Source organism: Primulina eburnea, chromosome 1, assembly GCF_022965805.1.
Source record: "Primulina eburnea isolate SZY01 chromosome 1, ASM2296580v1, whole genome shotgun sequence".
Classification (NCBI taxonomy): domain Eukaryota; kingdom Viridiplantae; phylum Streptophyta; class Magnoliopsida; order Lamiales; family Gesneriaceae; genus Primulina; species Primulina eburnea.
In genome coordinates this window covers 50247039-50271231 of record NC_133101.1, presented here as the reverse complement: position 1 = coordinate 50271231, position 24193 = coordinate 50247039, and the positions used below count along the sequence as shown (strand labels likewise).

General features: G+C 37.0%; 1 protein-coding gene across 1 annotated transcript; it reads right to left on the bottom strand.

The window, feature by feature from the left end:
* Positions 1 to 14013: 14013 nt before the first annotated feature.
* LOC140830316 (uncharacterized) lies at positions 14014 to 21930 on the bottom strand. The gene is given in 11 exon segments (XM_073193596.1): positions 14014 to 14314; positions 14931 to 15018; positions 15154 to 15276; positions 15438 to 15585; positions 16007 to 16170; positions 16332 to 16484; positions 16880 to 16951; positions 17041 to 18345; positions 18348 to 19834; positions 20711 to 20838; positions 21655 to 21930. Coding segments are annotated over 9 exon segments (3609 nt in total). The 5' UTR covers positions 19725 to 19834; positions 20711 to 20838; positions 21655 to 21930; the 3' UTR covers positions 14014 to 14135.
* Between the last annotated feature and the right edge of the window lie 2263 nt (positions 21931 to 24193).

The window sequence follows — 24193 nt, the reverse complement described above, 5'->3', positions numbered from 1 at the left end:
ATATCCGGGGTAGGATCAAAGCGTTTAATACCTTTTTTTTCATTTTCTGGACAGTTGGTCGAGATATGACCTCTTGCTCCACATGTCCAGCAATTACAGTCCTTGAAACTTTCATTAGCCCTAGTATGAGCTCTTCTGAAAGTTTTCTTTGTAAGTGTTCTTCCTGTGCTTCGAGATGAACTCGATGCTTGGGATGATATCCTACTTCTTGATGGTCCACTTCTTTGTCCAGATTTGTAAGATCTGACTTTCTGTCTAGACCAAACAGTTCTTGGTTTCCAAGAACTTCTTCCACTTCGGGTGTAAGGATGAGTCCTGAAACTTTTCCTTTTTTACTTCTGTGGTTTACTTCCAATAATTGTTGGAAGATCATTTTCTTTACAACACAAAGCAGTTCTTTTGTTGATACCCTTTAAGCGTTTGTAATTCTTTTGTAATGCTGCCATGTGACACCATTATGCCAATTTTCCTTTGAGGAAAGAGGCTCTTCGTGCCAGTGTATCTGGGTTTCCAGGTACATATTCCCTTATGAGCATTTCTCTCCAAGGGCTTGGCATTTTTGCGAAGAAAAGCTGCATAGCTATATCTTCTTCGACTCCTGAATTCCATCTATATTTGGTGAATAACATAATGTATTCATCTACTAAACATATATCATGTAATTCAAGACTATACAGAGCTTGAGTGTATTTCTTCTTCTTCTCTGTATCTTGACTGTTGAAATAGTCTACCCCTATAAAATGTGCTTTAAATAGGGTAGCCATTTTTCCAGCGATCTCACTAAGAGATTCACCAGCTAGGACTGATTCCTTCATGTCTAATGAAGTCATGTCCCAAGAAATTTTCACTGATCCTATAAGACTCATTTCCAAAAGTTTAATGAATCCTTTTTTGTTGAGATCGAGTGTTCCTGCTGCAATTCTCATAGCAGATGTCCAATCATCTATGAGATCTTCTCTGTTTTTGAAATCTAATACATCAAGGTTAAGCATAACCCCGTAAGGATGTTTAGGATCCAAAACAGTTTTCCCATAGGGTGTTTGGTGCAAAGGAATTTGATTTCTCCTTGCCTTTGTCCCTGCTGGGTGTGATCCTCCACCAGTATGGAAATCAGATTGAGATTCTCTCATGTTTACATTCCGAGATCCCACACTTTCCCTAGGTGGTTTTGAGAAGATGACCAGGTTATAGCAGGTGGTGTTTCACCTACTGCTGTGTTCATCTTTATATCTACTACTTTGAGATTTGCGAAAGATTCTGCAAGCTCTTGTAGATCCTCTAAACCAATCCTTTCTAAAGTTGTCATCAGATAAATTTCTTTTCTGAGACAGACTTGATTAGATTGATCATCTTTTCTTCTTCAGTCAAAGGTTTTGACACCACTCTGGCCTTCCCTTGTTGATGTAACAAAGGTTCAGTACCAAAAGATGGTGGTAACCAACCTCCTGAAGTTCGTCTACTGGAACTGGGTTGTTGTTCCAGTTTCTGAATTCTTGTTTGAATATCCTTTAATATTCCAAGAATTTCTTCCTGGGTTTCAAGGATTTTCTCAACTCTTTGTGGTACAAAATATAGCATATTGCCATAATTTTGTACTATCTTCTGAATTTCTCTAAGATCTGAAGAGAGATTAGAGGAATCTGAAACTATCTCCAGAAACTTATTTGTTTGAATCATAAGTTTACCTGATATTTTACCTGAGGGTGCAGTAGCTTCCCTTTCTGTTTCTGATATCTAACAATAGTTAGATGCCCTTGTTTATATTCCAAGATTTTGGAATATTCCTTGTAAATTATTTTTCTCGAACCGTAGTTCGTATTCATAATTTTTTCAAAATTCTCCTTCTCATTCAATTAGTTACTAGTAGTAATAAACTTTGTGTTTGAAATAAATTAACCATTCGCTCTGATACCATTTTCGAAATCGCGGAGGATCAATTAAAAGAAAATAGAGAATAAGTGTAGTTTTGTCAATTTTATAGGTTTAGGGAGTTAAAAGAGAGTTTTTGATGGCTAGGGAGTTATGGGCAAGTTAAGTTTGGGTTTAGGATTTATGAGCAATTTCCCTTTTTAATAATTTGTGTAATGATATAATCTTTTTATATCATATTTATAACGCCCCAAAAATTTGAAGGCCACACGAACCACATGCATACAAGTTATTAAATTCCTTGTGTATTTCAATTAATTGTTTAATTACATAAATTAATTATGTTGTGCATATAGACATGTTTAAAATATACTTTTCTACATTATTGCATTAAAATGTATTCTTAAATGTTATTCAAGTTGCGATCGAGGAACAGAGACCGATAACTGAAAAATAGAAAATGGTTTTACTAAATAATTGTTTTTAATTATTTATGATGGGTGCTTTTTCTTATTTTTGAAAATAAAGAGTTTTGAGATGATTTTATACGTCGGGACATAATTTTTATCGGTGTTGATTTTTCAACAAAACTACGAACGTTTTATCAACTCGGCTAATAAATTCACAAACTTTTCTAAACAAAATATTTTAATTAAACAGTACTGGAATAAATGGGCCTAATTGTAGTGACCCGTTCCAGAATCACCTACTAATCAAAAACTAAGCATGCAATTAACCTAATAAACAATAATCAGAGATAACAGCGGAAAAAGTCAACAACTATACCGATTATACAACCCAATCGAAGTCTATAACAACTCAAAATAAGGTAAAGAATATCTGGTACAACCATATCGAAATCAAAACAATACCGATAAACTAAACCAACCAGCTACTCAACGTCCTCCTCCTGCTCCTCCTGAGCTGTCCAACCTGAGGCCTGCCCCGTGGGAATGGGGTGTCCAAGAATAAACAAAACCGAGGACGTGAGCGATAAGAACGCCCAGTACAAAAGTATGAGTATACAGACCTATATGAAATGCACATGCTATGATCATGATACCGGGGTAGTCAAGAAACAGGAGTCACAAAAGGATCTCAACAATGCTCAGTCTAGAGGCGCCAAGTGGATAGTGCCGCGCGGTCCAACCTCTGGGTCACTGCATCCACTACAAGACAGACGTGGACCTAAAATGTCCCGGACCACCGAAGCCCTCCCGACCCGTCGGCCACTGTGTACTCTCGGTGTCCATGCGTCCACAAGACAGGGCTGAGCGGCCCCAAGATATAGCTTATCTCGAAAGAGATACAGCTCAACAGTAAAGGCTATCTCGAAGAAGGTACGGCTCAACATGAAATGCAACGTGCAGTAATAAACGTGACATAATAGCATGCATCATATGACATATATCAATGCACCACATAATCATGCAACACATATAAGAATGTATACTCAACCAGGATATCTCGGATAGTACTTTCGTACCTCTATCACAGCAAGCCTAGCCTTACGCAACACCGCTAATCAGGTCTAGCACAAGCCTACGCATCAAAAGCATACCCAATGAACAATACTACCATGCTCGGCTAGCAAAACCAGTACTCCCTAGTACTACCAAAGGTTTAGGGTTTACCTTCGTCCGTCGACAGCCCTTTGATGTCGATTGCCTCGTAACTCAGGCGCCGCTACGCTACTACTCCTGGCAGCTCTTGGCTATCGCTCGACCAACAACTAACCCTAGAAACCTTCCAAACTTCTCACTAAAGATTCAATCTCAAGAAATGGCAAGTCAAAAATGAGAAATTCGAGCACTATTTATAGGCCATGTTCGGATCCTCCGAACACCACTTCGGAACGTCCGAACGCTACGTGTCCATTGGCTCTTGACAGCTCATGATCGGATCCTCCGATTATACACTTCGGACCGTCCGAACATGCACGTGTCCAGCTGCTCTTGACACCTCATGATCGGATCCACCGAACTCACTTCGGACCTTCCGAACTCCCACGTGTCGATCAACTCTTGACACCTAATGATCGGATCCATCGAACCCACTTCGGACCTTCCGAACTCTTCGGTGCTTCCGAACCATCTTCGGTCCGTCCGATCATGACTCGGTCAAAATTACACATTAAACCTTCTTAATCACCAATACTCCGTTAATTACCCAATTTGGAATTCGGGCTACTACATTCTCCCCCCCTTAAAAAGATTTCGTCCTCGAAATCAAGGCAAGAGAATGAACAAAACGAAAATAACAACATCATTACCCTCCAAATCTAAGGGACAACCCATCACTAGACGCTTGGCTAAAACCGAATGACCCATCGGAGTAGAAACAGAAAGAATGACGTCTAGAGAAACATGCGGTAACTTATGACGCTTAACAAATCGTCCTGGTCACCCCAACGACCTACACTTCCCTGACTACTCTCATCACCAAAGTGGTCAGCCATTGCTACAACATAGAATAGGGAAACTAGTAAAATGGTCAACGGAAATCCCAAAACAGAATCTATATCCCAAAATCGTACGCATGCTCTGATACCATAAATGTAGTGACCCGTTCCAGAATCACCTACTAATCAAAAACTAAGCATGCAATTAACCTAATAAACAATAATCAGAGATAACAGCGGAAAAAGTCAACAACTATACCGATTATACAACCCAATCGAAGTCTATAACAACTCAAAATAAGGTAAAGAATATCTGGTACAACCATATCGAAATCAAAACAATACCGATAAACTAAACCAACCAGCTACTCAACGTCCTCCTCCTGCTCCTCCTGAGCTGTCCAACCTGAGGCCTGCCCCGTGGGAATGGGGTGTCCAAGAATAAACAAAACCGAGGACGTGAGCGATAAGAACGCCCAGTACAAAAGTATGAGTATACAGACCTATATGAAATGCACATGCTATGATCATGATACCGGGGTAGTCAAGAAACAGGAGTCACAAAAGGATCTCAACAATGCTCAGTCTAGAGGCGCCAAGTGGATAGTGCCGCGCGGTCCAACCTCTGGGTCACTGCATCCACTACAAGACAGACGTGGACCTAAAATGTCCCGGACCACCGAAGCCCTCCCGACCCGTCGGCCACTGTGTACTCTCGGTGTCCATGCGTCCACAAGACAGGGCTGAGCGGCCCCAAGATATAGCTTATCTCGAAAGAGATACAGCTCAACAGTAAAGGCTATCTCGAAGAAGGTACGGCTCAACATGAAATGCAACGTGCAGTAATAAACGTGACATAATAGCATGCATCATATGACATATATCAATGCACCACATAATCATGCAACACATATAAGAATGTATACTCAACCAGGATATCTCGGATAGTACTTTCGTACCTCTATCACAGCAAGCCTAGCCTTACGCAACACCGCTAATCAGGTCTAGCACAAGCCTACGCATCAAAAGCATACCCAATGAACAATACTACCATGCTCGGCTAGCAAAACCAGTACTCCCTAGTACTACCAAAGGTTTAGGGTTTACCTTCGTCCGTCGACAGCCCTTTGATGTCGATTGCCTCGTAACTCAGGCGCCGCTACGCTACTACTCCTGGCAGCTCTTGGCTATCGCTCGACCAACAACTAACCCTAGAAACCTTCCAAACTTCTCACTAAAGATTCAATCTCAAGAAATGGCAAGTCAAAAATGAGAAATTCGAGCACTATTTATAGGCCATGTTCGGATCCTCCGAACACCACTTCGGAACGTCCGAACGCTACGTGTCCATTGGCTCTTGACAGCTCATGATCGGATCCTCCGATTATACACTTCGGACCGTCCGAACATGCACGTGTCCAGCTGCTCTTGACACCTCATGATCGGATCCACCGAACTCACTTCGGACCTTCCGAACTCCCACGTGTCGATCAACTCTTGACACCTAATGATCGGATCCATCGAACCCACTTCGGACCTTCCGAACTCTTCGGTGCTTCCGAACCATCTTCGGTCCGTCCGATCATGACTCGGTCAAAATTACACATTAAACCTTCTTAATCACCAATACTCCGTTAATTACCCAATTTGGAATTCGGGCTACTACACTAATTAACCTTGTTAATGTGCTTAAGCTAACAATTAGAGTTTGATTAAGATTTTAATTACTATTTAAAACTAAAATCCTACCCTACACCCTTCACAAGTCACGGCCCTCTTCCACAACAATTTCCAAACTCTCCCTTGCATCAAATCACACGGCACACACATCAAATTTGAAGGAAAATCACCGAGTTGCTAGAGTTTTTCAAAGCCTTCGTCTCTTCGTTGTCGTTCTTCAATCATCAACGTTTATTCGTGCGGCACGTCATAATCTTTCCTTCAAACATCTATCACACCATAATAATTGTTTAAGCATATTTTCAATGAAAACATAACACTCAAGTTGTTATTTTTGTAGTTATGCACATGCATGTGATTAACTTGTGATTTTTTATTCCAAAATCATGTTTTTATGTTGTTTAAGGGGCTGCCATGGATAGGGTATTAATATGGAATGGTTTTACACGAAATTTAGAGTCTTAATATACCACCAATATGCTGCACGACATTAAGAATACAAGCTGGAAACCGAAATTGTGTTGGTGTATCATAGAAGCTTGGTTTTGGGAATTAAAGGCTAGGCTTGGGCTCGGCTGAGACCATGGCTAGCTAAGGTCATGTGTGAGTCAGAGAGAGAGTCCTAGCCATGCTAGGACTCGAGCACAAGGGCTGGGGAGGAGTCCTAGCAAGCTAGGACTCCACCCAAGAAGCATAGGAGTGCAGGCGCTGGTTGTGCAGCTTGCGCAGGTTTAAGGGGCTCGGCCAGGGGCTTTGGGCTGGGCTGGGCTGGGCTAGGCTAGCTCCTTAGGGTCCTAGGTGGGTGCTCAAGGTGTTGGTCCAGGGGCTAGTTCGGTTTTCTAGGTCCTAGGCACAATGGGAAAGTCCTTGTCGAGTTGGGTGTTCTCGGTAGGGATGACAATTTCCTCCGAATCCGTTGGAGGATCCGATACTCGACCGAATAGAAGAGAGTATGGAGGGATTTTTAGACCCGATTAAATAATTGGGTAATCGGGTATGGAGATTTTCGGGTTCGGGTATGGAGGCGGATTTGATATAACCGACCCACACCCGACCCGAATACCCGTTTGAATTGATATATATAAATATATATATATATATATATATATATATATATATATACTAATTATATTTATTTATATTAAAGATTCATCTTCTCAAATCCAAGTAAATCGGTACTTTTTCTTTTCTCTTCCCTTTCACTTTCACTTTCACATTTCAAGTTTTACTACTCTTTTATTTTTCATTCAATTTCTCATCTTCTCCACTGGTAAGTTTATTTCATGTTTGTCAGGATCGGTTATGGGGGCCCCGACTGAACATCAGTTACGAAGCTGTGCATCAGTCGTTGACCCTTCTGACTAATCTACCAATGAGCTGCAATAGCTCGTGTTCTAAGAATAAATACACCGATGAATTAGATCGAGTTTGGTTAAACAACTAAGCGGAAGACACTCAAAATAATCCTTCGTTAAGAAAAAAAACTGATCAATTTTATATATCTTGTGCAACTGGTTAACTGAAGAAAAGAAGTCAGTTAGAGCTTATATCAGTTCGGTTATGGACAGAACTGAACTGATATCAGCTGGACTGATGAAACAATTAAGAACAACACAGTTAAACAATTAGACTGAAAACAAAACACAAGATATGTTTATGGATGTTCGGAGACTTCAACTGCTCCTACGTCACCCCTTCTACCTCCTCGGGTAGGATACACTAGAAGACTTTGATTTATACAAACCTTTGTACAAACCCACCCAGCTTAGGACTTACCCACTGCCTAACTGAACTCCTAGTTCTAAACTGAAGGCATCACCTTCCAGTCAACACTTCTTTAACGTCTATGTGAGAAAGACTACATACACATGTTTTACGTCTGTGTGCAAGACGGAATCTGAGATGATGAGTGAGTGTGTGTGTGTGTGTGTGAGAACTGATCAATGAACACTACCCGAAAGTGTTCTCACACACTGAGGGAAAAAGGCTTCTAATCTAAGCTGATAATACAATGAAATGTTCCCTCTGGGCTGATTGCTTCTAACAAGCTGATATGTAATAAGCGTGCCCTTGTTCTCTGTTCTCGTTTTTCTCAGTGTTAGTCTTCACTGAACTTCAGCTTCTATTTATAGGCGTTTGGCTGACCGTACAGTAAGACTCAATAATGTGCCCGTTGCATTTTGAATTTGTTCCTCGACATCTTTCCGGAACTTTTGGCTTTAAGCTCTGATGCAACGTCTCTTATTGTACTGTGGTAGTACAATAGCTTTTGTACCTTCGTGCTTAGCTGGATTCCATTATTAAGCTTGTCTTGATCTGCAACTGATTGACTCTGACTGATGCTTTCAACTGGTCAGTTGAACTGGTCTTCAGTTGGGCTGGTGAAATCAGTTGAACTGATTTCACTCTTTCAGTTGAACTGGTCAGCTGGGCTCTTCATCAGTTGAACACTTCATCAGCTGGCCGGGCTTCTGAAGGTCTTCTGCTGAACTGCTCATCAGCTGGACATTCAGTTGAACTAGTCTTTCAGTTGGCACTTCAGTTCTACTGTTTTCAGTTTACGCGATCAGTTGGACGTCTTCAGTTAGCATTCCTCGACAGCTTTAGTTTTGGCTCGTAACTGATTATTTCAGTTCCAGCTTACTGCACACTAAGGTAGATTATTAGAAACAAAATAACAAGTTTTGTTAGCATCAAAATTAAGCAAAGATTGCGAACTTGAAAAGTTCCAACAATCTCCCCCTTTTTGATGATCACAAAACTTGAACAGTTAAAGTGATATGATTCTCCCCCTTTGTGAGAATCAAAAACATTTAAGCAATCAAAAAAAAAATTCAGTTCCAGGAGTGAATGCTCCCCCTTACTAACTGAATTAATAAGAAAAACAATTTAAAAAGAAACTAAGATAATTTCAGTTTGAGGGATAACAAATTTGAAAAATATTTTTTTTTTAAAAAAACTCCCCCTCAACAACTGAATTGAAAATTCATTTTAAAATATGAATTTAAAGGAAAACTCCCCCTTAAAAATATAAATAGTCACACGATTTTAAAATTATTTTAAAACAGCAATAATCATGCAAGCAGTTAAGGCTACACAAAACTGGGATTATCAGTTCAGATACATTTAAACAAACTGAATAACATGATGTTCATTTAAACAAATAAACTTCCCTTGTATTACAATTAAGCACACCAGTTATGTAAGGGAAAACTGCTACTACATTTAGCTGGATTTAAAACAACATCAGTTATCAATCAGTTTACACATAATAGAACTAAATGTACCAACTATCGGTTGCCTTGAATCCTTGAAAGACTGCAAAGTCTTAATTTCCTTTTGATAGATGAACAGCTAACTGCTTTGAACTTGAGGTCCTGTGCTAGCCAACTGGTTTAGCTGATGCAAACTGGACTCAACTGATTGCTGAACCGCATTGATCATTTCTCCTGATCTGATATGGCAGTTAAGCGGCGGCACTTCTGATGATTAAGCTCCAGTTAACTCATCAGTTTCAGCTGGTAGTTGGGTTTCGTCTGTTGATCAGTTTAACTGGTAGGCTTGCAACTGAAATCTTGTTCGCATATCAGTTTTGCTGTTCTCCTGTCAGTTGACCTCAAAACCTGCAAGCTGCTAAAATAAGAAAATCGGATTCGAGCGAAGTGGCTACAATATTAATTGCAGAACCAATCCTCTCTTCTCAGAAAAACACGTGAGATATAAAATTTTTAAAAGGGTTTTGAAAACCATTTTAAATACCATTTTAAAACAAATTTAAAATACTTTAAAACATTTTACAAATATTTTAAAAACATTTTAGATCAGTTTTTCAAATGTCTTTCTTAGAACATCAAGCTCTGATACCAGTTGTCAGGATCGGTTATGGGGGCCCCGACTGAACATCAGTTACGAAGCTGTGCATCAGTCGTTGACCCTTCTGACTAATCTACCAATGAGCTGCAATAGCTCGTGTTCTAAGAATAAATACACCGATAAATTAGATCGAGTTTGGTTAAACAACTAAGCGGAAGACACTCAAAATAATCCTTCGTTAAGAAAACAAACTGATCAATTTTATATATCTTGTGCAACTGGTTAACTGAAGAAAAGAAGTCAGTTAGAGCTTATATCAGTTCGGTTATGGACAGAACTGAACTGATATCAGCTGGACTGATGAAACAATTAAGAACAACACACTTAAACAGTTAGACTGAAAACAAAACACAAGATATGTTTATGGATGTTCGGAGACTTCAACTGCTCCTACGTCACCCCTTCTACCTCCTCGGGTAGGATACACTAGAAGACTTTGATTTATACAAACCTTTGTACAAACCCACCCAGCTTAGGACTTACCCACTGCCTAACTGAACTCCTAGTTCTAAACTGAAGGCATCACCTTCCAGTCAACACTTCTTTAACATCTATGTGAGAAAGACTACATACACATGTTTTACGTCTGTGTGCAAGACGGAATCTGAGATGATGAGTGAGTGTGTGTGTGTGTGTGTGAGAACTGATCAATGAACACTACCCGAAAGTGTTCTCACACACTGAGGGAAAAAGGCTTCTAATCTAAGCTGATAATACAATGAAATGTTCCCTCTGGGCTGATTGCTTCTAACAAGCTGATATGTAATAAGCGTGCCCTTGTTCTCTGTTCTCGTTTTTCTCAGTGTTAGTCTTCACTGAACTTCAGCTTCTATTTATAGGCGTTTGGCTGACCGTACAGTAAGACTCAATAATGTGCCCGTTGCATTTTGAATTTGTTCCTCGACATCTTTCCGGAACTTTTGGCTTTAAGCTCTGATGCAACGTCTCTTATTGTACTGTGGTAGTACAATAGCTTTTGTATCTTCGTGCTTAGCTGGATTCCATTATTAAGCTTGTCTTGATCTGCAACTGATTGACTCTGACTGATGCTTTCAACTGGTCAGTTGAACTGGTCTTCTGTTGGGCTGGTGAAATCAGTTGAACTGATTTCACTCTTTCAGTTGAACTGGTCAGCTGGGCTCTTCATCAGTTGAACACTTCATCAGCTGGCCGGGCTTCTGAAGGTCTTCTGCTGAACTGCTCATCAGCTGGACATTCAGTTGAACTAGTCTTTCAGTTGGCACTTCAGTTCTACTGTTTTCAGTTTACGCGATCAGTTGGACGTCTTCAGTTAGCATTCCTCGACAGCTTTAGTTTTGGCTCGTAACTGATTATTTCAGTTCCAGCTTACTGCACACTAAGGTAGATTATTAGAAACAAAATAACAAGTTTTGTTAGCATCAAAATTAAGCAAAGATTGCGAACTTGAAAAGTTCCAACAATGTTTGACTTCAAAAATTGAAAAATACTTTATTTCTTGATTATGGTTCATTGTTCCTTTTTTGTTTGCATATTTCCCAATTCATTTTAGGGTTTTTTTTAACCAATTAATTTTGGAAGTTTGGAATGTACGTGACTTTGTTTTTTTATTGGTTTTGTTTTTTTTTTTAACTTGGGCTATTTTTCTCAAGATTTCTTCGTTAAGGTTAAATATGATTGAGAGATGGAAATCCAACAATCCATAAAAAAAATTACAGTAGAAAGCGAAACCCCTTGTCATTTCAAAAGCCGAAAGAAGATAATAGCAAAATATATTATGATATAACTTTGGATTTTGATTATTTCAATACTTGTATGTTTACCATGTTTATGGACTATTTTTAATATTTTGTTATTTTTTCTATAAAGTTTATTTTGCAAATTTTTATCATTAATATTTTTTCTTATTGTTCATTTAAATACTTTTTTAAATATTCATAACTTTATTGAAACAATTTAAATTTGAAAATTTTCAATTGTATAAGATAATAGGGTATTTGAGTAGGGTACGTGTATCCGATAATCCGATGGGTATGTGGATGATGATGAAATTCCATACCGGATGGGTATGAGGATGGGTATGAGAATGAATTTAATAAATGAGTATGGGGATGGATGCATGAAATCCGACACATTGTCATCCCTAGTTCTCGGCCACTTCATGTTTTGGTTGGGTGGTTCGGTTTTGGGGCTAGGGTCCCTGGGTTCTTAGGGTCCAGTAGGGTCTAGAGAAGGGTTGGCTCGAGGTTGGCTCATGATGGCTCAAGCTTGGCTCGAGAAAATAACACGATGGCTCGAAGGGCTTAGTCAATGCACTTAGGGTTTTCTTTTTGAAAATAAAATCGAAACATGGCTCACGAGGGTCGAGTCATGGTTTACGAGGGCTAAAATAATATAAAAAGTCTAAGTTCTAAATTTAGAAATTTTATATTTAAGTTTGAAATTATTCGAGGATTTTTTCGTCTATGGGTAAAACGGTAATTTTACACCTAGAAAATTAGTAAACGGAATGGTAGTGTCCTGAATGTTGTTTTAATGCTAATATGATCATTTTAAATGTTTATATGATTTAATATATTAAAATGTTTATGGATTTTTATATGTCAAAACGTTATTTTAAATGTTTATGATTTATTATATCAATATGTTATTTTAAATGTTTATGATTTAAAATGTTAAAATGTTAATTTTAAATTTTTATGGATTTTCATATGTTCAAAGGTTTATTTTAAAATGTTTATGGCTTTTTATGAGTAAACGGTAACGTTAAAAGATATGTTGCATGTTTGTTTTTAAAAGAAAAATGATATTAAATGCAATGTTTTTATAAAGTGATGAAAATGTAAAACATTGGAGGAGGTGAAGTAATTGTGACTATTATGATTATACGATGATTTGATGATATGATTGGAGATATCGGGAGGGAAAAGGTCCCAGAGAGAGCCCATTTACGGGAGAAGGCTCAGAGGGAGCCCATTCGTTGGAGAAGGCCCCGGAGGGAGCTTGTCTATGGGAGAAGGCCCCAGAGGGAGCCTAACGATCGTATTTTCATATGATGAGGATAGGCTAATACTCAGTCGACGGGTGGGAGTGTCGTTGATGTCTCCGTCGCCCAGTGCTGTGATTACATGATAGATGGATCCATCGACTTTATGATGATACGAAAGTCATAATTAACGATCCAAATTCAACAAAAGGAAAACGTATATTCTTATGATGAAAAGCAAAATGTTTATGATAAAATGATAAAAGGATATATCATATGAAATGATAAAAAGGAAAATGTTGATGTTTAACTTATACATGTTCATATGAATATGTTTATGATGATATGAAAATGTTTACGGAAATTATTATGAAAATATTTATGAAAAGTTTATGGAAATGTTTATGTTTAAATTCGATGCATCATTATGGAAAAATGTTTATGTTTAAAATTTATGCATCATGAAAATTGTTTACGTAAATGTTCATGTTTAAAGTTTATGCATATTGATGAAAACGATATTTTAAGTACAAGTATTGTCACTGTTGTATGTGATATGTATATGTATTACTTGTTATCAAGATTATGGTGTGTTGAGTCTTTAGACTCACTAGGTGTGATTGATACAGATGATTATGGACTGAAGATACACATAACCCGAAGACCGACGCTAGCTTTCTGCACTAGTTTATGATTTATGATTTTAAGATTATGTTAAAGATATTTTTACGAATTTTTATTTATGTTATAAGAGATTTTTGAGAGGTTATAGCATGAACTATACTTTTCAAATAATGTTTTGAGGATTAGTAAAACGTTTGACTATTTTACGATTTAAACTATTTCTCTTTGGATTTTTAAATGATGGTTGGTTGTTTTAAGGTAATTTTAAAGTGTGTATATATATATATATATATATATATATATATATATATATATATATATATATATATTTTGAATTATGGAGATTAAGGAGAAAAAAATTTCTAACATGTTTTAAGAAAACGAGTAGTGGACGTTTCAATATTAGTAATTATTAAATTTAAAAATAAATATTAACTACAAAATAAAAAATAATATATGTAAAAAAATATTCTCTATATAAAATTTGAAATAAATGAGTTGAAAATGAAAGTTATATTTGGTGTAGAACTCACCGTATTTTAGTGCAAAACTTCCGCAAAACTGATTTTTGGGTTGGAGATGGCCTAATATACAAAAATCATCACCAAAAAATTTTTATATATTTACATAATAGTGTAAGAATTCGGAAATAGTACTTACCACTGTAAAATTTAATTAAACAATCTATTACTTTTATACATATGATATCAGAGACCATAATGCCTATGAACTCACCTTCCGACTCTGACCAGAGGCAGACATCACACGCAACCGACCAGCGATTTCTGTAAAAGATGGTCTCATAGAAGGATTCGGTGCCCAACATTGCTCCATCAATCTTCTCCATTCTAGGTCACAGTAGCTTGGAATGGGTGGCCTCAGAGTATTGCTCACAATGCCACCTACAAGTAGGCAGAATGCACGAGTCAACTTTGGAATTTCAAATTAATATGAAAATAAAGATGCTAAAATATACTATCCGAATCCAGTTTTTGAAATTAGAGAAGTTAGAAAATGAAAACACGAAAAGTGAGGCTGCCTTTTGGGACTAACACAAGAGTAGTAATGTTTATAGCGGTTTAAGAGAACCATTTCTTGTGTTCAGACACCTTCATCAGAGAGAAATAAAGAATGTGGAGAACTTAAAACTAAACGACGAGAATTCTACAGCAACAGTGAAGTGTGGGAAACCCACCAATTCAAGAAGCTAAAGAGACTAGTTTGAAATAGACACCATGTAGTACTTCAAAACTCACGTCTGACGACAAGCTCAAACAAATAAAGACCAAGTTAAAATTAGAAATCTCCATCAAGCGTAGGTAATTCGAGTCATGTCTCCCATCGTTTACATCTTTCATTAGGAGATCCTTAATTTAAGATAAACACACAAAACATTAACACACACGTTATATTCCAGTTAATTTAATTAAGTACCCATCGATGCCACAAGCCATAATGGCAAAAAACTATTATCTGTTGAACCAACATTTACAACTGATAACAAGTGAAATTACAAACCTATGATAGCACCATAATGCATGTTGGCATAAGGCTCCTCTCCTGTGAGTATCTCCCACAAGACAATGCCAAATGAAAAGACATCCACCTGTGACAAGAACCATTGGTACTTGTATACAATACGGTAGAATATATAAAGTAATAGTGATACTACAGTCATATTGTTAAAGAAACTTCAACAAACCATAGAAAGAGAGATTTAAAAGGGGGGAGGGTGGTTGACCTTCTCAGAAACTTTATTGCTACCGCCATTTAACAGCTCTGGAGCCATCCACGGAAGAGTTCCCCTTACTCCACCAGAAACTAAGGTGTTCCTCTTCATTTTTGATAGACCAAAATCTCCAACCTGACATGCATGGCAGCATGAGAACTTAACTTGATACCATGATATCCATAACAGGTCCAAAAATCTAAATTTCTTGAATATGTACCAAAAAAGCAAGGAAGGATATCATTAGTCATCTAGTTTCTAGTTAAAGGTAAACGGGTGAGTTTCCATTTGACAACCTTGCATATAGGTCTTGAAGGATCTTTCAGGTTAACCAACAAATTGTCACATTTGAGATCGAAGTGCACTATATTCTTTGAATGCAGATACTCCATACCAAAAGCTGCATCCATTGCAATGACGAGCCGCTTCCGTCGATCAAGATGCCTGTATATTTGCATCACACAAGATTGATATGCACATCATGGTGGAAAAAAGTTGGGGAAAACAGGAGGAACAATCCAGGTAAATATCTCCGAGCAAGATTTTTCCTATATTGTCACTAAAGGTAAAAATGGAGAAAATCATTATTGTTTGTATATATTATAAAATGAGAATAATGCATCTTTTTATAGGTACAATGAGCATATCTCACCAGAGAATCAAGCAAAGAAAAATATTAACCTGCCTAATTTAGATATCCTATCAATCATATTTAATAAAAATCAAATCAAGTAAATTGATACCAATGAATTTAAACTGATACTAATTGATTAACTAAATCTATGGTCATACTACTCCAATCGGAAGCAACAGCATCACTTCATTCAGATTTAATCACACGGTTGTAGGAGTCATATAACAGTACCTATCCTTCCGGAGTAAAACATGTCTTAAAGATCCATCAACCATGTATTCCGTAACAGTAGCCAATGTCGCCCCAGGTCCATCTTGTACAACACCATAGAATGCTACAACATTGGGGTGGTGAAGCTTTGAAAGAATTTCAGCTTCCCTCCAAAATTCAAAGGTCTGAAAATGGATAACGTCTATAGCCATTTTATCAAGGCTAAAAAAGATGTATATAATAATAAAATGAGATAACAGAAGTACGAAACAAAATTTAATTCCTTCAATAATCATATATTGGCGAAATAACAGAACCTGAAATTCGAGGTATTAAGGACTATTACCAGTCTTTCTTGCTCTGATTGTCGACCAATAAAGCAACTCTTCTTTATTCGTTTAATTGCTACATCTGAGCCTCTCCATTTTCCATGATATACAGTCCCAAATGTGCCAGAACCAAGTTCCCTCAACTCTTCAAGATCTGCATTTTTTATGATCTGCAAATAAGCCGCTAAAAAAGTTACGACATTATAATCAGTAGTCATAATCGAGTTGGTCTATAAAATTTAAACTTCAAATTTTACCCGAGTTCACAATTCATCATTTAAACAGTTAAAACAAGGAATCATCTAATTGACTCACTATTCACTAAGATGGACAAATCTTGTGAAACTGAAAAGGAGCTAGACATTTCGTGGATTAGCATTATTGAACTTCGAGAAGAGTGGGTGCCAAAATTATTTGAATGTTGCTGAAGAGAATAATCCAAAATAAGACCAAGAAAATGATGAGATACTTTGTGGTGCCTTATGGACAGAAACTTTTAAAAGTAAAATAAAAATAAAAGAACATCATTCAAACTATGTGCATAAGTCCAAAAATTGGACCTAACCTGCAATGAGTGTATATCAAAATCCACCAAAGAGAGATCAAAAAGAGGTAAGCCAATATTTCCTATCCCTTCCTGAAATATTGATAAGCTTCAGAGACATTCCACGCAAAACCAGATACGATGAAGCAAGAACTATTTTTGTCACGAAACATAAATAATACCTCATAATCTGAGGCTTGAATTTTCATATTGTCCATCAAATCGTCATCCTGCATGCCTTCACTGGCATTCACTTGTGATGCATTATAATTGGAATGAAGAGCTATCGAGACAGCTTCATCTCCATCAGGGAAGCCTTTTGGATATTCTGCATCAGAGTTATCCTGCAATTCCCTGTGAGTTAGAGCAATCCCCTCTCTAGCCAGCTGAATGAAGTCATATGCCAAAGGAGCCTCCTCTTCAACTTTTGTAAGGTCGGCAGAAAATACATGGTCCTGATCGATCAGAGAAACGTCCCTTCTAGCAAATTGATCTCCTGCCAATCTTTGGAAGAAAGACCAGTGTTTAGGCTCATGATTTTCAATATTAATGCTCAAACCTGCTCGATCTTTCAAAAGAGGAGCAATATGGGATGAACTACCAAAGATAATAGCTTTTGAAAATATATCAGAGAGAAAATCACGAGGGAAACGGTCATTTATATCAATGATTATGTCACCCTGTTCCGTTCTGGGAACATCAACACTGGATTCTTCCATAGCTCCTGTCAGTGTAGAAATTCGAGGATGTCCGTGGTCATCATTAGCGATGGATTGACTGCCAACCTCATCAACCCAATCAGTTGTTCGACCTTCAGAAGTTTTAATTGAATCTTCATGGCTCACCGCAGGTAGATTCAATCCAGCTTCTGCCTCTAACTTAAGAGCTTGATCACACACAGAACCTTGATCATCCTGCCTTATAATATGAGGTTTAGTGCACCAATCATCAAGGGCTTCAGGCACGACGAGTTTAGACTTGTCAATAGCAATCGGTGGCCTTGTAGGATCACCTACATTTCCATTTTGAGGTTTTTCAATAGATTCCGTCACTAAATCCTGCTGAACAACATCAATTATTGGTTGATTAACAATAAACTGAGAACTGTGTGAATCATCAGACTTTGATATTCTACTGAGCAACTCTGCCTGCTCTCGAGGAATACACTCGGAATAAAATGTCCTCTGGGGAGGAAAAGAGGACTCAAAGTAACTTAAATCAGTAGGATCAGACACGGTGTTTACAGATTCAGAAACAGGTAGAGTCTCAGAAATGTGATAATCATTTCCAGATGAATTATGAAACTGATTAACAGCATCAAGAGTTATAGAAACTGGAAAAGGTTCTGCAACCATCCCCTCAACTTTCAAAGTCTTCGAAGAAAGTTCTCTACCCAGCTTAGGGATGATCACTGATGACTCATCAACAGGACAACTAGATTTTGAATTACCACCGCGTGACTGTGAAGCAATAAGTTGATCATTAGTTAAAATTTGATTACTTGCATTTTCAGTTTGAATCGAACTCTCTGTTTTGATTCATTTTCCTGCACATCTGTGACCTGTGTTCCTGGAATGCTTAAGGGATTCCCTTCAAGATCTTTTTGCTGAGGCATTGTCCCATAGGAAAATTGTGGTACTGAACTTTCAGAAAGTCCATAATTAGCTGTATGCAAATTATAGCCAAATTGTGGCAAATGCTGCTTGTCTTCAAAACGATATCCAGTCTGCTCATAAACTATAGACGGACATGATAGAAGAAGTTTAGAAGATTCAACTGTTGATGGAATGAGAAAGCCAGTTGAATTTAAGTTACTTTCACCAATAAATTCAGTGGCAGTCCCACTTGTATCCTTTTCAACATTCAGTGCTTCCAACTCATTCAGATTATTTCCAGAAAAGCTTGATAAGCCATGTAGAACGGAGCCTTTTCTATATCCGCTATCCATGCCATTGACAGCCACTACATATTTTATCTTTGTGTCACAATCCGAGTTGGATAGAAAGAAATGAGCATCATCCAAATCCCCAAGAGAGAATAGAAACATTCGAAGCATTTTGGATCCTTCTCCATCTTCTAGAACATGGCAATCTTCCATCATGTTCAGTAAATCCTCATCAGTTGATACAGAAACTAAAGCATCAAGATCCTCCCCAGGATACTGATATTTAATAGTCTGCGTTTCAAAATAAATTGCAGTAGCTTTATGCCATAATTCTTGCATAGTAATGTCCTTCCTTATTATGATAATGCGTGTTTCACCACCAACATATCTGAGCTTTCCATCACTAGGCCGAGGGAGGATACTCCCACCAAAACTGCAGAGAATCTTCAGCTTTGTTGATGAGCTATCAGATACTCCAGATGAGGCATACACAAGTTTGTGGTCACTGTGGTAATCCGATGATAAATGTCGCACTGATTGCGAAGATGGCGAATACCCAAGATTACCCTTGTTCCCAAGTAAAGACAAATCACTTCGCCCAAATTCTCTTGAACCATTTTCTTCTCTGGTAATCATGGAAATATCTGAACCACTTTCAGCGCTGGTACATACATTTCCTATAATGTTTAACTGCTCCAAGTAGCCAGCTGCATACCTGGTATCCCCAGAGATATTCGAAATAAATGGCTTCCGGGGATTGACCCGGTCAAGCATAAATTCGAGAGCAAATTCTTCTCCGGTCTGAATAGAGAAGTTATGCACAGGTTTAGGATCTGAAAAGATAATCTCTGGAAACTTCAAACTGGCACTTGCATGACCTGAAGTATCCACCTTATAAACTTGTGATTCATGACCAAGACATTCATTCCCACGTACCAAGGGATTGGGTTGTACAAAATTGAGATTTTTTGATGGTTCCATATTCAAAAGGCTGAATCTCTACTTAATGAAAAACAAATTCAATGGAAACAACTTTTGATTCCACACTGCTCTGAAGAACTTGCAAAGGCCACAAAGGAGCACCGCAATTACTGCCAAGCAAAGAATTCAACTCAAAAAAATGATAGCACATAAATGTACAAATTTGGGAACATTTCTGGCTCAAGTTGATATGCAGAAACCCCATTATTATCAAGAAGGATTCTCAAAGCCTAAAAGAGGAATATTTCACATCCAACTTGAAAAATGGCCAACAATTCATGCAGTCAATAAATGAACATTATATATATATATATATATATAGAAGTCAGTGGGTGGAGGCAGGGAATAGTTATTGGAATTGCAAAGCACAAGGTGCACTGAGGCTCGTGTGATATGAAGACAAGATACAAAGTCGAAGGCCAAAAGCAAGGCATGTCACTCACCAAAATGAGAATTATTAAGACATAATATTAGAGAACATAGAGATATGGAGAAAATAATAATGCTTAGCATCTAATATGTATTTACAAATTCTTGACAACAATAGAACCAATATTTATCTGCAGTATATTAAACTTCCCATTCACAATCCACGCATACAAGGTGCAATTGAACTAAACATCGAGCTCGAAGATGCTCCAAAACACGTATTTCACTAAAGGGACATCATTTGGCTTGCACCTTGGCTCAAATTAAAAGTAATAGTCTTATTTACAATTCTAAAAGTGGAAGTATTTTTCTTGTTAATGAAATGGATCTAATTAAAAGTAATAGTCTTATTTACAATTCTAAAAGTAATACATACCTGCATGGCTCTGACAATAAAATAATAGAGTAAATAACACAAGTATTATCCCAAAATTTTTGAACATACCTGCATGGCTCTGACAATAAAATAATAGAGTAAATAACACAAGTGTTATCCCAAAACAATATATAAGGCCAGATGCAAAAGGTGTAAAATACTTGGAAAGATATTCCCCGACTTATGTTAATGTCATAATGCATAATATCTTCAAAAACAGCATTCAATGCAATCCAAGTGAAGATTCCTTGCAGCTTGGGTTCCACAAAGAATCCACCTTCCAACTTTAAGCTCCACCTTGAAGCTCGCCTGTTGTAAGATCCCAAACAAACGAAAATGAAGCAACAGTAAGACAAGGCAAATTAAACTCTCAATTGAATATCCAAGCAGTCCGAATGGAATTTTGGGGGCATTACAATAGCATACATGATAAACAATCGCATAATTTTTAAAGAAGAAAGTGGTTGTTTCATGGTAATAAAATGCATAACACCTCTACGAGAAGTCAATGAGAAACGAAAATGGGATGAAACTACTCTCTAGCACATATGGTGACAATGTACACAATTCACAGCCATTTCGTGTGTGCATGTTTTTCTTGGCGGGTGGAATCAATATTCAGTCCATCCTTAAATACTTCCTCATCAAAAGCTAAATTCATTCACATCGACTGATCATTAATAACAATCATTGGTAATTCTCATTCCACCAACAGCTTCACTGCTTAAAAATCCAGAAACCCTTCATTTCTTCTCTTCCTACCTGCTCCACAAAATGGACTCCTACCGTTTCAGTAATCGTAATCTCTATAGTCCCTCGTACAACTAACATAAAACAAAAAGAAAAAAAAACACAATGAGACGTATCCTAAAAATGTTACTAACCAACACAAAGTCATCCAAAGAAAAACTCGTGATCACTGAATTCCCAGCCGAAACAAAAGCTTTCCACAATCGAACTTACTATTCAGCATCAAATAAACAAGATCCTGATGTAAACCCCAATTTCAACACAATCATAAAATAACTGTACTGAAATAACTCTCTTGGCCTTTCTCTTGGCCTTTGAAATTTATAGATGGTCTGAAAAAACCTAACCAGTTGATCACAAAATAGTAATTCTTACCTCAAGAAACTAAAGTTGCGCCACAAATCCGACAGTGGACTGAAACCGCCATTGTCGCAACTTCATTTTCAGTGTCCAAACACAAGGAAAACAAATCCAGACCCTCAAATAAAAATTAATTCTACTGATAATTGTTGATATGAACAGTTGAATAATTCCTTTGAATGATCGGTGTTTCGTTTTTGTTCTCAAGCTCACCACTTTTGGAAGACAAAGCCACAGGGCTGACGAAGACGAGTATTCTCCCTCGTACGCACTACAATTTAGATAAACCAATTTTTTTTCAAATCTATGTTGTTAATAATATATTTATTACACTGTCTATCCTATCATATATTATTAGACGTGAGGACCTGATAATAACTACTTAGAAAGGACGTCAATTTTTTTCTTCTAATTACTATTATATGATATTAATATTTCACTTTTGTTCTTGGTCTTTTTTTTAAAAAAAAATTCAACACACACTTTTATTTTTATTTTTATTTCAATCATTCAAATAGCAATTTAGTCTCTCCATAATTTGTCAAATTTCACTTTAATCTATCGATAATAATAAAAAAAATTGTATACTCACGCAATCGAAAAAAAATTGTATACTCACGCAATCCGTATACTGAATAACTAGTTTAAATAAAACGGCGGCTGTTTTTTGGGTCTGTTTTCTCAATAAATTTTAGATTTTACTATGTCAAATTGGTTATAAGTCATTGGTGATATTTTGGAATTTAATATTCTGGCCGTGCCTGAGGTGAAGACGATAATATTTATTATGGTATATGAGTCCAATAGTTTAAACTAATCAAATTTCAGTCTAATAATTTACTTTTAATTATTAAATTTTGTATTGAGAATTCTAAATAATTTGTGAGACTTGTAACTTTTAATCATTATTAACATGCAACTTGATCATAATTAATTAATGAATGTGGAAAACGACAATGGGAAAACATGTTTTTTTTTATAATGAGCTCAAAATATGACAATTGTGATTATAATAATAATATAATATAATATAAAATCTCTTCTACCCACATCACAATGTAAATATATCCACACATAACTAAACCAAATAAAGATTCAAACAATTCATATCCACAGGACATGCTCCAGTATATATATAAACTGGATAGACGACTCAAACTTCAACTCATATGTAACTCCCTCCAGAAGTGCAATCTCTATTCTCCTGATAACATGTGGTATATGTCATTTTTCACACACAAAGATAATATGAGTTGATGTTTATTTAGTTGAGTAAGATACATAAGTATAAGTATATAATACATGTGGTATCTGCCATTTTTCACACACAAAGACAATATGAGTTGACTTTTTCCATACTTTTAAGCGCACACACAAAGACAATATGAGTAAGATACATAAGTATATAATTGCACATAATTCAGCTAATCATATATCAAATTGTTGGAACTTTTTTGGTTCGCAATCTTGATTTTGATGACTACAAAACTTGGTAATTGTGTTACTAATGAACTACCTTAGTTGTGCAGCATCTAGGATCACCTACGAGTTGTTTACATCGCAAAACTGAAGACCCAACTAATCGCACAAAATGAATCTATTTAACTGGCTATGTCATTTGAGCAGTACAACTGATTGACCAGTTGATAGGTGATTCAGCAGGAAAACCTCAGAAGCCTGGCCAGCCGAAGGAGTGTTCCACTGATGAAGAAACCCAGCTGATCAGTCCAACTGAACGAGTGTGAAATCAGTTCCACTGACGAGTCAACTGATTTCACCAGTCCAATTGAAAGATCAGTTCAAACTGACCAGTTCGAAGCATCAGTTAGAATCCTTCAGTTATGGACGATGATAAATTCCTTCGAGTGGATTCCAGCTGTGCGAGAAGGTACAAACCCGTTATCCAGTCAAAGGACAATAATGGACGTTGCATCAGAGAATTAAAGACAAAAAGCTTCAGATGGACAGTCAAAAAGACGAGACACATAGTCCAAAAAGCCGATTCAAATGCAACAGATACAATAAATGAGTCTCACTGTACGATCAACTTCCTCCTCCTATATAAAGAGAAGATCGGTGAAGACTCAAATAAGAGAGTGAAGCACATATACAATACTAAAGAGAAAAGGGCACGCTCAGTTGAATATCAGCTTTCAGAAGTATTTAAGCCCAGAGAGAATTATTCATAGTTGTATCAGCTTAGTTTTAGAAGCCACTTTCCCTCAGTGTATGAGAACGTTCCCGTTCAGTTCTCACACAAATACTTACTCTCAATACCTCTCAAAACAGTTTTGCACAAAGACGTTAAACTTATGTATGTAGTCTTTCTCACATAGACGTTAAGTAAGTGTTGACTGGAAGTTGTTGTTTCAGTTATAGCTAGGAGTTCAGTTTAGGTAGTGGATATGTAGAGGCCCGTATTTCGTATTTGTAAATTTGCGGAATAATTTAAAATTTTCCTTTAAAAGTAAATAACTTGCCTCATTCATAAAATAAACTGATAAAAAGGTTTAAATGTCAAAATAGCAGCGGAAGTAAATAATGTTTTCAAAAC